This window comes from Sciurus vulgaris, assembly GCF_902686455.1.
Source record: "Sciurus vulgaris genome assembly, chromosome: 5".
NCBI classification, from domain to species: domain Eukaryota; kingdom Metazoa; phylum Chordata; class Mammalia; order Rodentia; family Sciuridae; genus Sciurus; species Sciurus vulgaris.
The window spans coordinates 101,950,593-101,968,368 of NC_136465.1; the positions used below are offsets into that span (position 1 = coordinate 101,950,593).

Below are 17,776 nucleotides of genomic sequence, written 5' to 3' on the forward strand. Positions count from 1 at the left end.
TCTGCTAGGTAATGTCTGCCTTTCCACCAAACTAAGTGTTCTTTAAAGACGAGGACCAGAGCTGTGGGCTTTTCCTCTCACCACTGCATTCTAAGCAGCATTTTCAGGGACAGTACAACATTCTGTGAATATTACTGAATCAATCACCAATCACAAAAGCAAAAAATATTCTTTGCTGAATAACTTTAAGCTACTTTTAAAATACTGAGTGAAAATACATTCCCAATATGACTTAAATGATATTAGTTTTTACTGTCATTTGTTTAGAAAATAAAACTATACAATACTAAGTTAAGAAAATTAGGATTATATTATAAGAATAAATATTTGTATAAATTTAATATTTATAAGTCTCTAAAATTAAACCTTTTTTTCCTACATGTATCCACCTGGGAGAGGTATTAATAATACTAGAATTTTAGAAAGAAATCATAGGGGAAAGTTTCTTTCTGTTGACCTGAACTATAATTTTTTTGGATTTGATGCCAAAAATACAAGCTACAAAAGCAAAACTAGACCAGAAAGATTACATCAAAATAAAAAAAGTTTCTGCATAGTAAACAATTAACAATATGAACAGGCAACTTATAGAACAGGACAAAATATTTGCAAAACAAATAAGTGATGAAAGACTAATCTCCAAACTATATTAAGAACTCCTACAACTCAGTCAAAAAAGAAAAAAATAATAATAATACCCACTCAATTTAAAATATGGGCCAAGGAACTAAGCGGACAATTCTTCAAAGAAGACATACAAAAGTCCAACAAGTATACAAGAGTCCAAATACCACTAAACATCAAGAAAGATTAATTGAAACTACAGTGAGATATCATCTCACCCCTGTTAAAATAGCTATCATGAAAACACACAGAGAAAAGATTACTTAAGTGTTGATGTAAAGATGTAAAGAAAAGGAAATCCTTATAAGCTGTTGGGTAGGAAGGCAAATTAGTGCAGATACCATGGAAAACAGTATAGTGGTTCCTCAATAAATGAAAAAATAGAATTACTAAATAATTCAGCAATTCCATTTCTGGGTATATAGCAACAGAAATTTAAAACAGTATCTCAAAGAGATATTGGCATCTTTTGTTCACAATAGCTGAGACACAGAAGCAACCTAACTGGCCATTCAGTGAATTAATGGATATGTGTACTTGTGCTTGCATTTGTGTGTGTGTGTGTGTAGAGAGAGAGAGAGAAAGAAAAGAAATATTATTCAACCTTAAAAAGGAAGGAAATCCTGTCATTTGTGATGGCATGGATGAACCTGAAAAACATCACGTAAGTGAAATAAGCTGGACATAGAAAGATAAATACTTCACAGTGCCACTTATACAAGGAATCTAAGAAAGTCAAGCTCAAGGAAGCGACAAGTAGAAGGATAGTTGCAGGGACTGAGAGAAGGACAAAACTGGGAGGTATCAGCCCAAAGGACCAAAGTTTGTTTTGCAGGATGAATAGTCCTAGAGATCTACTATATAACAGGTGTTTATAGTTAAGGGTATCACACACCTAAAATTTTCCAAAAGGGTAGATCTTAAGTGTTCTTATCACAACAATGAAGAAGTTGGGAGAAACTCTTTCATGATATGGATTGTGTCCATTGAGTTCACAGGTGTATCTTTATCTCCAGATTCATCAAGTTGTACATATTAAATATATAGAGCTTTCTGTATGTCAATCCACCTCATAAATTGTTTTTTAAAACAGGATAGTAGCCTTTTTAAATTTCAGAAATTAAAGTTCTAAGTATGTAACATTCCTCAGTTGAATAGTGAAAAAGACAAGAATGAAATTCAGGCATCCTGATTCCAAAGTTCAGTATGTAAGTTAATAAGTAACACTTGTTGAAAGAAAAACAAATGCAGTTTTGTATGATGTTGAGTGTGAAATAAAATTATTTCATTTAAATTTCTAAGTGATAATGCCTGACACTTTTAACTACCCACAAAACGAGGCATTGATATTAGATTTAATTGTTACTCTACGTAAAAATTGATACTAAGTGAAAGTATTAAGCTTTTGGTATTCTTCTGACGTCTTTGTTCCTAAAATCATCAAGCAGAAACTCAAAATAAAAAGCCCTAGAGGTATAATCTAGGGCAAACTTTTTTTTTTTTTCCCTCCAGAAATAACAATTCCCAGAGATCCCCTGGGCCACATAAAGCAGATAATATTGACTTTGGATTCAGCAAGCCATCATTACCTCCAGTGCAGAGTGTCACAGCTATCACCTCATTTCTTGTTGACAGTAAAATTATTAAAGATGAGTCAATGGGTGTATCAGCAAATCACAACTAAAAATAGCACTTTTCTAAAAATGCAGTCAATGTATAAGAGTCAAAATGTGGACTTCCCAAGTTAGCAGAAGATGAAACCAATATAAATTCTGGGGCAATTCAGTTAGAAATACAAGGAGAAATACATTATACAGAAGGCCTAAATCAAGTGATCAGAAGTAGTTCTTCAATATTAGGCATAAATTGACAATTACCAGTAAATGGATGGGTCTGGAGACTATGATGCTAAGTGAAATAAGCCAGTTCAAAAAAGCCAAAGTTTGAATGTTTTCTCTGATATGTGGGTGCTAACCCACAATAAGAGGGGAGAGTGGAATAACAGAGATCCACTAGATTAGACATGGGGAATGGAGAGAGGAAGGGCAGATAGAAAGATAGTGGAATATATCTGACATCACAGTTAATCTCACCATCATATACCTATACAAGAATGGGGTCCTAACTAGAATACGGAATATTGCATGCTTGTATAATGACATCAAAATGGATTCTACTGTCATGTATAACTCAAAAGAACCAATTAATGAATTAATTAGTTAATTAATTAAAAACAAAATTAGACACAAATCTGCAACATTTCTTTTAGGAACTGAACCAGATGGTGTAACTGACCATTCCTTATAATAATGCCTAAAAAAAAAGAGGTATTGGTATTAGATTTCACATTAATACTTTTTATTCTTTGTGTGTTGCAGAGACATGTTTAAGTAGCCCTAAGATGGCGGCTGGCATTGGGCCAAGAGGTGGTGCATAATTAGTGTTAACACGGTGTGATCTACCTTTGCCTGATTGGTTGATATCTCTTCTGCACTAGTGGTCAACAGATGTTCCTCATTCTTAATTGGTACCGTGGCGATGCTCCAACCGTGCTACCTAATCCTAAGCTGATTGGCTGCCTTAGTGTATATAAGACATTCTCTTCATCTGGGAGCAGATGGCAGAATGCGGGACTAAGAACGCACCTTTAGGTTGCAGGTCCCAGGTTACAGATTGTTGGGGGCTGTGCCATGTTGGCAACGCCGGGATGGCGCCTGATCACATCGGCAGCGAGGAGGTTAATTGACATAAGCACACTCAGGTGATTTTCTCGTCCATGCACACAATGTATGCGCATGTGTTCTCGAGCACTAATTGCCTGCTCGGAGCATCTTGCCTAATCTTTGCGTAAGAGGCGTGGCCCTGCTCTCCATGTCCTGGAGGTGATATAAGCATAGACGGAGCGAGACAGAGACACAGCAGCCATTAGAAGCAGCCAGAGGGAAAAACACGCTACAGCAGGCATTAGCAGAAAAGCAGTAGTAGAAGACACGCAGCGCGGCAGTAGCAGAGAAGAAGACACGCCACAGCAGCCATTAGCAAAAAAGCCAGAAGAAAGAACACAGCAGCGAGTAGGGGCAGCGGCGGAAGGCAGATCGCAGAACAGAGAACTGAGACGCATCACTAGGGCACCTTAGGTAGACGTACCCTTAGTTCACAGGATGCAGGACTTTAAGGCGTAGCAAGTTTCTCTCTTAAGCAAAGTCTCTCTCTCTGATAAGCGGGGTCTCTCTCTCTCTCCTCTCAAAGCAAGTAAACCTCATTTCCTCTATCCTCTATAAATGAACAAGCAAGAAACAAAGTCTCTCTCTCTCTCCTCTCAAAGCAAGTAAACCTCATTTCCTCTATCCTCTATAAACAAGCAAGAAAGCAGTGCACCAAAGAGAAAGATAGAAGTGCCTCAGTTTCCACTCCACCACCCATAAGACCCAAGCAAGTTGTTCCTGCAGGCGGTGACAAATATCCACGGATTTTGTACCGCAAAGAGCTAGCGACAACAGATAGCAGAATGAAGGACACAGGATGCAGGACGCACCTCTAAGAAGAAGCAGGAGAACTCTAAGAAGTAGCACTTCTGAAAGCGTAGCCTCTCTGATAAGCGTAGCCTCTCTGAAAGCATAGCACCTCTAAAATTAAGCAAAGCCTCTCTTCCTCTCAAAGTCTCTCTTCCTCTAAGCAAAGCCTCTCTTCCTCTATAAAATAGCAAACAAGCAAGGAAGTAGCCCAGATAAAGATAGTAAAAGTAATTCATTCCCAGTCCACCTCCGATAAGTTCCCGCGGGATTGTTGCTGTGGGAGGCAACAGTGTGTGTGTGTGTGTGTGTGTGTGTGTGTGTTTTGGTACAGGGGATTGAACTCAGGGGCTTGCACCACTGAGCCACAGCCTGAACCCTGTTTTTTTTTTTTTTTTTTTTTTAATAATTTATTTATCCTGATTCATTGTAAACAAATGGGGTACAACTTGTTTCTCTGGTTGTACATTAAGTGGAGTCATACCATTTGTGTAATCATACATGTACATAGGGTAATGATGTTTGTCTCATTCTGTTATTTTTCCTTCCCCCACCCCTCTTTTTCCTCTATACAATCCATCCTTCCTTCATTCTTGCCTCCCTCCCACCCCCCATTATGTATCATCATCCACTTATCAGATTATTAATTCTTTGGTTTTTTGGGATTGGCTTATCTCACTTAGCATGGTATTTTCCAACTTTATCCATTTACCTGCAAATACCATAATTTTATTCTTCTTTATGACTGAGTAATATTCCATTGTGCATATATACCACAGTTTCTTTATCCATTCATCTATTGAAGGGTATCTAAGTTGATTCCACAATCTAGCTATTGTGAATTGAGCAGCTATGAACATTGATGTGGCTGCATCACTGTAGTATGTTGATTTTAAGTCCTTTGGTTACAGGCCAAGGAGTGGGATAGCTGGGTCAAATGGTGGTTCCATTCCAAGTTTTCTAAGCAATCTCCACACTGCTTTCCAGAGTGGCTGCACTAATTTTCAACCCCACCAGCAATGTATGAGTGTACCTTTTTCCCCCCACATCCTTGCCAACACCTATTGTCGCTTGTGTTCTTGACAATCGCCATTCTAATACTTCTTATTCTTTAAAAAGGTTATTAACAGTTAGCTTCTCTGGTCAAAGTTCTAAGTACCAAAAGTAATTTTTATGAATAATAGAATTACATAACACTCAATTTCAATTATTTTTGCTAAAACTACTTAAGAATTAATTATTTAAGTGGCATTTCAGAAAAAGCATTTTAAAAAAGGATTAGAAATAACTTCAAACAAAGAAATATTTACTTACCCTGCAACAGTTTAATTCCTCAGCTGTAAGTATGATTGTACCACACTTTCTCCCTGGAATTCCTCTAGAACAACAAAAATATATTTAAATACATTAACACTTTATATTAATATCTAATATAAATTAATATGCTATATTTTAATGTAATCAAATAAAGAACATACAACTAATGGTTGCCTCTTCTCTAACAAAATACATTCCTAGGCTCAATCTTTAGTTTATCCTATAGATCCACATCAATCAATGAAGCTAAATTTCCCCATCACTTCAATATGTTATTCCTCTGCCCAAGAATCTTCAATAGCTCCCTATTGTCTAACATATGCCACACATAACACAATGTAATATAAGAAAACCTTCCCTAATGGTGTCTTAAGGTCTCAACTCTGCTGTTAAAAACCCACCTAAGGTCAGGCACAGTGGCATGCACCTGTAATCCCAGGGGCTCGGGAGGTTGAGGGAGGAGGGTCACAAATTCAAAGCCAGCCTCAGCAAAAGCAAGGCACTAAGCAACTCAGTGGAAACCTGTCTCTAAAAAAAATACAAAAATAGGGCTGGGAATGTGGCTCAGTGGTCGAGTGGCCCTGAGTTCAATCCCCAGTATACACACACACCCCAAAAAAACTCTACCTAAAATCTTGCTTTCCACTATTTCCCTCTCCTTTCATCAAAAAGTCTCATTATTTGTGCTTCTCTCTTCGTTGTGTCCGCTCACTGGATCTGACACACTATAGCTTGCTAATTGTTCCCTACAGTGCCTCAAATTTTCCATATCCTAAGATGAAGTTCCTTTTGTTCCAGGAAAATTGTATTCCTTTCTTGCACTCTTATTGTACTTGAAGTTGGTACCCTAAGGATCAGCATGCAATTATTCCTAAATTGTTAAAATCACATATTTTTACTCCTTCTTTTTTCAAGTTTGTATGTTCTATGAGAGCAAATGTCATGACATAAACCTCTTGCTAATCCACAGAGTTAAACATCTACGCATAGCAGGTATACGTTATGTAAGCAAGCATGTAATGTATGAGCAAAACTAAGCAAAATAAAATCCCCACTAAATTTTATCTCTACATGTTTTGGCTTTTCAGCTGATTCCAAGAACAAAGTCAATATTCTTATATGTAAGATGTGTGTACAGTTCCTATGGCTTGGACAAGTGTTCCCCAGAGTTCAATGTATTAAAAAATTGTTCCCAGGGTGGTCCCAGTGTGCTGTGGATCTTTTGGGGATGGGGCTAAGAGGAAAGTTCTTAGGTCACTGGGGTATGATCTCAATGAGGACTATGGGAACATGGTCCCTTCCTGTCTTACTTTGCTTCCAGGATCATAAGGGAAGTAGTACGTTAGTAAGGTCTAATGCACACTCCCACCATAATGTGCCACGATTGCCAGGGACCCAAAGCTATGGGTCACTAGAACTGTGAACAAAAATAAACCTTTATGTTTTATAAGTTAATGGCCTCAGTTATTCTGTTATAGTAACATTAAGTTGATCAACAGAGTTCCCCACTTACATAAGGAAACATATAGACAATTCCATGAGAAGTTTCCAAAGAGCAATCCTAACACTATAATGGTATGTGTTGTGACTTTTTGCCTGTCATGAACCATAGCTCAGACCCTTCTGTGTGTTTTGGGAACTACAAATGGTAGCAGAAAAAGTGTTTTTGTCCTCAAAAATGTTCCCAATAATTTGTTACAACATATATGCAACCAATCCCTTACCCCTCTTATCTCCAAGTATTGAAGAACTGTAGTCTGAATATCATGATTGGGAACAAGGTGAAATAATAGAAAGTTATAACACTAGGGTTTGTGAATATATTAATATAAATTATATTAACTCTAAACCTACTCCATCCTCTCTCCCTGTTCTCAGAAATCTTCTCGAGCATGCCACTCAGGCTTCTACTAAGAATGCCAGCTCATAGCTTGTGCGGTAAACTGTCTATCACAAAATCTTGTCTCCACAACATACCTACTTCCCATCAGCTAAATTGCACATGTCAGAATCTTCCATTTCTTTAGGTCCTTATGACTAAGAGCTCAATTAATCTAACTGCACATTTTTCTTAAAATATTGCATATATCATTTTTAGCTTCCTTCCAGGGTGCTTAATTTTTCTAACCCAGCTGTAACTTTCTTCTCTTCTTTCTATTGCGAATCACAAGATTTACATATTTAGCATGATGACAAATTAAACAGCTGGACTGAGCATCTACCTGGAAATACTATAAAATGCTGAATAAAATATGCCAAGGTCTATATAAATGTTCTGATAACCTGACAGGAAAGCAAGAACCAGTCAGAAGCTAAAATGAATTCTAGGAAATTTGTTCTTGGGCTTCCCCTCCCCTTCCCCCTCCCCCTCCCCCTCCCCCCCTCCTCTTCCACCTTCTCCTCCTCCTCCTCCTCCTCTTCTTCTTCTTCTTCTTCTTCTTCTTCTTCTTCTTCCTCCTCCTCCCCCTCCTCCTCCTCCTCCTCCTCCTCCTTCTTCTTCTTTTAATGTTTACTTAGTGCATAAAGATAAGAGAAGAGAGGAAGAGGAGGAGAATACCCAAAGTGGGAGTTTAGCAGAATGCTTGCATTCCCAATGAATACATTGCCTGATCATAGCATGAATTACATATAAACATTCACTTTGAAGGGTACTACAAAATAAATCACTGCCTCAAAACTTGATGAATAAAAGATTTAAAAAAAGCCCAGTTCTAATAATTTAGGAATCAACCAGGCTTACTACCTTAATTGCTACCAAATGAGTAGTTACCAAGACTTCAAGAATTCAGTTTAATTTAATTGATCATAGTGCCTGGTAAATGTAGGCTTGCCTTCAAAATGGGTCCTAAAATATTTTCAAAATAAAAGTTTTAAAAGTATATATAAGGCTTATTTTGAAATATTACAAAATGCTCAAGAAAAAATGCACTATGTATTGGACTCTTCAAAACAATAGGTTATAGAATCTAACACAGATTTAGAATACTGAAAGTACTATTCACAGTACCCGAAACATAAGCATGTATAATTTATCAAAATAATTGAGAATGGAAATATGATAATGAGGAAAGGATTATAAAATAACCAAGAACACTTGAAACAGCATTGAGATCCTATAAAAAAAATCCAAACATACAAAGCCAACCACATTTTGACATGGGTACCGAAGGAACACATGGAGAAATGAGAAGTCTCTCCAATAAACAGTGCTGGTAAAACTGGATTTCCACTTACGAAAGAATGAAACTGCATGATTATCTTATTTCATAAAAAAATCAATTTAAAAATGATAAAAGACCTAAGTAGAATATCAGAAACTATAAAACTACTAAAAGAGAACATAAGATAAAACTCCTGGATATTGGCATTGGCAATAATATTTTAGATGTCACACCAAAAGCTCAGGCCATAAAAGCAAAAATAAATCATGGGACTATGTCAAGTTAAAGCTTCTACACATCAAAGGAAGCAATCAACAAAATGAAAGAGCAACACACATACTGGGAAAAAATATTTGCATACCATATATGTGATAAGAGGTCAACATCTAAAATTCATAGAGGACACATGAAATTCAACAGTGGAAAAACATTTCTCCAAAGAAGACAGAACAATGACCAACAGATATATGAAAAGGTATACAAATCAAAACTGTAAGATACCACCTCATACTCATTAGGATGATGATTATCAAAAAGGCAAAAGATGATGAATAGAGGTGAGCGTGTACAGAAGAGGACTCTTAAAACACTGTTGGTGGTGACATAGATCTGTATAGCCACTATGGAAAACAATATGGATGTGTCTAAGAAATTGAAAGAGAACTACCACACCACCCAGCAATCCCTCCTCTGGGTACATATCCAAAGGAAATAAAATAGCCACTTAGTAAAGGTATCTGCTCTCCCGTGTTCACTACAGCACTATTCATGAGAGCCAAGATATTGAAAACACCTGGGTACCTACTGACAGATGAGTGGATAAAGAAACAGTGGTACATACATACAATGGAATATTATTCAGCCCTAATAAGGAACTAGATCCATTTGCCACAACATGGATGAAACTGCAGAACATTATCCTAAGTGAAATAAGCCAGACTCCAAAAGAAAAATAATTGTATTATTCCCTTAATGAGTAGTATTTTTAAAATATTCAAAAATACAGAGATAGAGAAGGAAAGAGTGATATAATGAATAACAAGATTATGGAAATAAATCTAACTGTATATGATATGCATGCTGAGTATATTTTAGCTGCACTTGCCACATACAAATGCAATAAACAGGAAACTGTGAGATGACAGATACATGAATTTACTTCACAACAGTGACCTTTTTACTGCCTACATGTATCCCATAACATCATGTTGTATATCTTAAATATACACAATAAAACTTATTTTCAAAAAAATAATCATGAAAGAATATTTGGAAAAAACAAATAGAACTTCTAGAAATAATACTGACTATAATTAAATTATTGTTATAGTATTTCTATTTTATTAAAACTAGTAAGTAATAAAATAGAAATATAAAATTCAATGGGTAGATTTTACAGTAGATCAAAACACCAGGGCCCATGTCTCTAAAGAAACAAATTACCTGCTCCCAAAATATAAGCATAGGATAACAGTTGTAGACATCTTGGTTGAAACATGGAAGAAAGAAAAGGTAGAAGGGAGTTTTAAAGACCAGTGAACACCATCAGTTTTCTGTGGTTCACAGAGGCACCCCTGGGAGGTTCTTTCTATTTCATGAAAGGTAGCAAGAGATTACAACTGGCTACCCTCATCAGCTTGTGTCCTGCCAGTAGAATATAGGGAGTCTGACAGTCCACTTTCAATTTGTACTTCCCTCTCATTCAGTCCTAGCCAGCAGTGATTCTGCCTGCAAAAAAATTTCAAGAACTTTCTGAGGCTCTTCTACAACTTTTGGATTCTTCCAAATGGATTACTCTACCTAGGGATTTAGGAGTCAGCTGGCCTCTTCAAAGAGCTTTTTTGAGTGACTGACTCCTAAGATTTTTAGATACCACTGAAGTTTTAGCAGGAGTTGTAGTCACATCTTCAATATTCTTCCTCGAGTACATTTTCCTTGCATGAGTCTTTTGCATTTGAAAAGGATGACGGTATCCCAATTCATCAACTCTGTTCAAGACAGTCTAGGCTTTTTCCAATCTACTCTTCAAAAATCTCCCATCCTCAACCCACTCCTTGATTTAAAAGCTACTTATAATCTTTTAGGCTTTTATTATAGCAGCACTCAATTCCAGCTAGTGAAAAGTTTTAATTTCCTATTGCTATTTTCCCTATTGCTGCCCTGACAAATTATCATAACCTTAATTGGCTAAAATAATATTCATTATCAGGCTGTTCTGTAGGTCAAAATTTCTACAGGCTCAGCTACACACACTGCTTAGGATTTTGCAAAACTGAAAAAAAAAAAAAAAAGTGTCAGCAGGTCTGTGTTTCTAGTTTGAGGATCTGGGAGAGAATTAACTCCCAAGCTCATTCGTAGTTGGCAGAACTCATTTCCTCCACATGATTTCCAAGCCACTCCCTACAGTTTCAAGTCAGCAAAGGCAAATCAAGTCTTTCTCAAGCTTTGATTCTCTTTGACTTCCCTTCCTGTTGTATCTTTCTGACTTCCTCTTCTGCCTCACTCATCTGTTTTGAAGGGTTCATATGATTATATGTAGCCTACCTAGATAATTATGATGAACCTCTCATCTTGAGCTCAACTGATTAGCAACCTTAACTACATTTGTAGATTTCCTCTCTCTATGTAGTGTAACTATGAATGTGACACCATACCACAAGTCACAGAAGCCAAACTTCTCCATTCCACACTGCACACACACCCCAGATGTTCAATTCTATGCATATAAGATTGTTTTTAGTGTGGCAATGCTTGTATAGGAAAAAAAAAAAAAAAAAAAAACAAACCCTAAAAACTATTAAGAAGTCCACTAGCTTGATATTAGGTAAATCTATAATTCATAAAATGGATTACCACACAACCATGAAAAAATATATATAGCAAAGTGACAAAAAAGATGAGTGCCTACATATTAGGTAAACTTGTAATTCATAAAACTGATATAGCAATGAAACAAATGAATACACTATACCCCACACAACCTCAATGGTTCTCACAAACTATTTTGAGCAAAAAAATCAAGTCACAGAAAAGCATATATATATTATGTTTCAGTTATAGTAATTGAAAAAATAAACACACTTGCTATTATGAAAGAGCTGCCATAAGGTTTAATGTTTTTCAGAAACCTAACCTGTATTTGATGAGCCAAAAGCAACTATTCTATCACTGAGTTTCTGTCTTCAGTACCACAAAATGTTTTCTGTCTCAAAGTATCTCCTTCATCAGCCTTTCCAAATGTTTAAAATTTTCAGGATCTCAGATTCATCTTTATGTTGTTCACCTGGTAAAACTGCCTTCATTTTTCAAAGTCCAACTAAATGCCACTTCTCAGTCTCCCACAATTAAAGTTACTTCCTTCTCCTCTTTACTTTGTAGACCCTCCTACTACCGTACATGGGAGACCCAGTGCACAAAGATTATAATGACAGTCTACACAACATCGCTTAAATCCCAGATCCATCAACAAATGATTGTGACCTTCAACAAGTTGCTTAGTCTTTTTAAAACTCAGTTTTGTCATTTGAGAAATAAAGATAATAACATGATTTTAAATATAACACGTGTAATAAACATACACAGAGCAAGTATTCAATAGATTACAGTATTATATGTTTACATGCATCATTTCCTAAAAGTAGTAAATTCCAGAAGCTGAGGGACTATGCAATGCTATTTCTATTTGCCTACAACTACATGTCTGTCATTTATTAGATATTATCTAAATTGAATAACATTTGATTTAAAAGAGTGATTTCAGAAGGTCCCAGCTAAATGATATAACTCACAGTGGTTTTACAAAGCTAAAAAATAAGTAGCAAGCCTTTTATAAAACCTAGCACTGATAAGTTTATTGTATTAGTTCTCTGGTAAAATTACTAAAATGTAGTATGTTTATTGAATGTGGGCAGGAAGAAGGTGGCAGGTGATAAAGAATCAGACTGGTAGTTCTTGATATAAAATGTTGGACAGTTAAAGGGGAAGAATGAGATTTCCAAATGTTTTGCCTTACCAAGGGTTGATCCTCAGGACCAAATTTATCAACTTGGTATCCAAACTGGACCAGTCTTGACTAACCAGCTAATTCTCATATTGGAGGGGTTCAGGGAAAGGGACATAGGCTCAAATCGGGGTTATTTCTTACAAGGGTAAAGGATAAAGCAATACTTTTTCTATGCCATACCATCTATTATGATTGGAGCAAAAATAAATTTTCAAATAACTTTCTGGATTGATCCTTTTTAAAAAATTAAACTAAAATAATGTAATTATCAGGGTTACCCAGTGACACAATGAAGTATTTCAGTGTGAACATTACACTATAATTTAATAAAACCTAAATAATTAATGGATAAGAATTCTGTTTATACTTGAAGTGTGCAGGGGAAATGACTTAAAGCATAAAGGGGAAACAAACCATAGGAGTAATTAACTGAAAATGGTCCCTTCAGAGAAATGCAAAGCATGTAATACTAAAATAAACATATAAAATACATCTGTTCTTTTTCAACATTAATTATTTCAATCTTTGAAGTAAACCTAACATGGAACTATGGATTTTTTTGTTAGTGTATGAATAGTTTTAATTCCAAAATGAATTACTGATATCACTGTATATTGATCTTAAATTCTTAATAAATAAAAATGATAGTCAAGATGATCATATGATTCTTGTCATTATAGTTCACTATAAAATACTAACAAAAATCTGTTCTCAATATTTATTTTTAAGTCCAAATAACAAAAAATCACTTTTTATAGAATGGCAATATAAACAATATAATTTGTCCAACATTTGGCCATTTCAACAATATAATTCTGCTTACCCAAGAACATGGGAAGTTTTTCCATCTTCCAAGGTTTATTCAATTTATTTATTCAGTGTTCTATAATTGTCATTGCAGAGCTCTTTCACCTCTTTAGTGAGGTTGATTCCCAAGTGTTTTATTTTTAACTTTTTAAGGTTATTGTGAAAGGGACAGTTTTCCTGTTTTTTTTTTCCTCAGCAGAACCACTATTGGCATATAGATAAGCTATTGATTTATGAATGTTGATCTCAAATCCTGCTACTTTGCTGAATTCATTTGTCAGTTCTAGAATTCATTTATCAGCTCTACTGGAATTTTTTGGGTCTTCTGGATACAGGATCATGTCATCAGCAAACAGAGACAGTTGAACTTCTTTTCCTATTTGTATCCCTTTAATTTCCTTCTCATGACTAATTGCTCTAGTTAGAATTTCAAGAAGTATACTGAATAGCAGAGATGAGAATGGATATTCTTTTCTTGTTTTTGATTTTACAGAAAATGCTTTCAGTTTTTCTCTGTCAGTATGATGGTGGCTTTGGGTTTTTCATAGATAGCCTTTACAATGTTGAGTTAAGTTCCTTCTATCCCTAGTTTCTCCAGCATTCTTAACACGAATGGGTACTAGATTTTGTAGAAGGCCTTTTCTGCATCTATTGAGATGATCACGTGATTCTGTCCTTAATTCTATTTATGTGGTGAATTACATTCATTGATTTGCATATGTTGAACCAGGCTTGCACCTTTGGAATGAAACCCACTTGATCATAGTGTATTATCTTCTTGATGTGTTTTTTAATGTGGCTTGCTAATATTTTATAAGAATTTTTATATCTATGTTATCAGGGATATTCATCTATAGTTTTTTTTCCCTGATGTCTTGTAACATGAACATTTTTAAAAGATGCCTTGAGTGCTTAAGCTTTCACAGGCATTGTACTAGACAGTAAAGGCTCAATGTGGAAGAAGAAATGGTCCCCAGTCTAAAGGAGCTGAGTAGAAATCTCATGAAAAACAAAAACACAGCAAAGGTGCCATCCATAACTGATACAGTAACAGCAAGGGGTAATGGGGAACCACAGCTGAAATGAAGGGAAGGTGCCAGAACACCAAAATGAGACAATAATCCTAGTATGGCAGAGACAAGGTGACAGGAAGTGAGTCTAAGAAAATGCTAAGTGGGACACAGTGTAGACACACTGCTATGGGTTGAATGTGTCCCCTCTAAAGTTAATTCCCAATGCAACGGTGTTGGGAGGTGTCAAGGAGGGTTCTGCCCTCACGAATGGATTAATGCTGTAAAAATGAAAATTTACAAAATGTACCAATTTAAGTTCTCTGTGGGTTCTCTCTCTCTTCTGCTTTTCTGTCATATGAGGACACAGAGTTCAATTCTCTCTTGTCCCTCTACTTTGAACCATGTTAGGATGCAGTAAGAAAACTTTTATGAGAAGCTGGTACCTTCACTATGGATTTCCTGCCATAGAACTTTAAGAGTATCAAGTTCTGTTTTTTCTTCCCCCTAATGACCCAGTCTCAGGTATTTTATTATAGCAGCACAAAACAGACTAAGATAAGTAACTTCTAGACAAAGGAATCAAATACATTGTTATGGGAATACAGTCCACTGAAGAAAATCCAAGTAAGTGGGAGCATAATGTGTATTTGGGGAAACTAGAGTACCCTGCTGCATCTCAAGTGCTGTCACAAAAAGTTGAGATGAGTTTTCCTCAAAGGTTATGGAGGACAATTGGAAAGATTTCATGAAAGGGAAGGTGGCTGAATTTTAGATCAGATACAAACCAGTAAGAGCTGTTGCACACAGATGGGATGAGTACAAATTAAAACCACAGACACCAAGGTCAACTGCAAGAGTCTTATAGCAAAGCAAGAAGAGTTGCCAACCAAAGGTAGAAGAGATGGGTGGACATGGGAGTCTGAAAAAGTAAAGGGAAAAGGAGAGAGGGAGAAAGAGTCCAGTAAGACTCCCAGTTATCCTACTTAGAAAACTATCTAGTAATGCTACCACAGAAAAAAAAAAACAGCAGGAGGAGTTTTGATGGTATAAATGACAAATTTACTTTGGGAACATATACAGCATGAGATTTCTTTAGGACATCTATGTTCTGGAGGCAGGTGTGACAAGGGGAGAAATAAGACTGGTATAAGAAATGAGCACTGCCGGCATATGAGTGGCAGTTGAAACAGGGACAGGTATGAGGTCACTCAGGCTAACATATACTATAGGCTATAGATCAACCTTGTTGACTCACAGACACATTTGGGATTTTAAGTTAAAGAAATTTTCAGGAGAAAAATGTCATTTGATATTTTGCATAAAATTTGAGGTTACTCTTAGGCCTGTGAAGGAGAGTGTTTAGTCATAAACAGAAAGCCAAGAAGAAATCAGAGCAGTGTGCTGTCATGAAAGCAAAAAGGAAGGAGATACAAGGAAGAAGGAGGGGGTCAAGAGTACCAAGAGCCATAGAGCAACCACACAGGATGAGAACTGCAAGCACCTCGGGAATACAAAACACAGGACATTGCTGACCCCAGGTAAGCCATTTGAGCAGATGCATAAAGAATGTGCTAAGAGGAAGCAGGAGTTGAGAGCTGTACCAAAGTCATTGTGCTGTGAAGGTAAGAATGGAGGGAGAGTTGTAGCACAGGAAGAAACAGCTGTGTGCCTCTGGGTGAAGATAGAGACAGGGTCTCTAGAGAGTTCTGTGAAGAGTGATCCAGAACTCTCAGGTGCAACCGCCTGGATAAAGAAGAGAGAGAAATGCTGATCTAAGCCACGGAAGGATGAGGTAAAAAGAATCTCATGTGCACTAAGTCAAAATTCTAACAAAAGTTTAAGGGGCCAAATCTGATATTTAAAAACCAGTTGGGGTCTTGACTTCCTTCCACTTGATTTAAGGTAAGGAATTGAACTTAACTAATTCTCACTCATCTCATCTGGAAAATATGAGAGGCAGTGGTAGAGTGCATTTTGCTAGGTTGAGGAAAAATTAAATGATATAATAAATGAAAAGCTCTTAGCACAGTAAAATAGGGTGTTAAATAACATACAAGAACTAATAATTATAATGGCATTATTTTCTCTGAGAGTTTAAGGTGAAGTTGTAAAAGAAAAAGGTTGAGAGTAGGTGAGAAAAGGAAAGGGTTGAGGTGGAAAGTTGGAAGGTCATTTCTGCTTTTCTGAAGAAGCTAGTGTGCTCCTGACGGCCACAGTGCATTGTTGGTGGAGCTGTGGCTGGAATGACAGTTGGACACACAGTCAGCGGGGGCACCAGCCTGTTTGGGTCTGTCCTGGGATCCTGCAGTGCTTGGGACACATGGGTGCAGATGCACTGAGGTAACCCGCCAGGGTTTATGACAGCCTGGAAGGAAGGAGCCCGGACTGAAAGAGGGTTGAAGATCTGACAAATTCAACAAAACATTTGATCGTGTATGCAAACTGGAAGGAAGTTTAAAAGAAGAGGAACAATGAATCATAGATATTTAGGTCACATACAGCTAAACAGGATAATAAATGTAAATTTAAAATTGTTGACATATTCACTGGCAAAATAAAATTACTTCAGTGGGGATCATGGTAAATCTATACAGATTTCTAAAAAGAGACTAAAAAAGAGGTTATGTTAGTTGCTAACAAGTTATAATCAGTTATAACAGTTACTATATCATTTAGAACAGAATACAGATTATGAAATGCTATATATTAGCAACTATATACACAAAATACCAAACTGCCTTAAAGTGTAAGTTGTAGACCTGCTAAACTGACATGTAGTCATGAGAGCTCAAAAGTTCCTCCTTGAGGCAAACAAAAATATCAGAGCCAGGATGAGTCAAAAAACTGAAAACTCTAACATGTAAGTGAAAAGAAATTTACTTTTAACGGACTAGTTTTGTTCCAAGATCTAATTACATGAGGAAATTGTGACATTCTCAAAGGTAAAAATAAAAGATTCATGCAAGTACAGTTTTTCAAAACTAATGATTCACTTAATTTAATTCTGATGTATTTATCTTTCTATGCAATATGCCTTATCTCCAAATTAATAAAAGAAGTCATTTCTAAGATTTTAGTAAATCAGTTATCTAAAATGAAAAATACTATGTTTGCTGATAAAATATATCATATGCAGAAAATTGAAATCGCAACTTTTGTTAAAATTTGAAATACTGTGTTCTTCAATAAATCCGAGGCTTTTTCCACGTGGCGATCCAAGATGGCGAACTAGAGGGGGACTGCAACTCTAGTCGCTCCAGAACCCAGGATTCAAGAAGGACTTGGACTAAAATAGAGCCACAGGGTGAATCTCCCCCACCCAGCAGATACGGGTGGCTA

General features: G+C 36.4%; 1 protein-coding gene and 1 long non-coding RNA gene across 2 annotated transcripts in view; both read right to left on the bottom strand.

Moving 5' to 3' along the window:
- Positions 1 to 17,776, bottom strand: part of LOC306660854 — a 610,682-nt gene that overhangs the window by 253,550 nt on the left and 339,356 nt on the right. The window lies entirely within an intron of this gene.
- The window catches only part of CPNE8 (copine 8), a 199,266-nt gene that overhangs the window by 96,309 nt on the left and 85,181 nt on the right, over positions 1 to 17,776 (bottom strand). Inside the window, exon 7 of the mRNA XM_079139378.1 lies at positions 5,451 to 5,514. Coding sequence (XP_078995504.1) covers positions 5,451 to 5,514 — 64 coding nt within the window. The remainder of the gene's footprint in view (positions 1 to 5,450; positions 5,515 to 17,776) is intronic.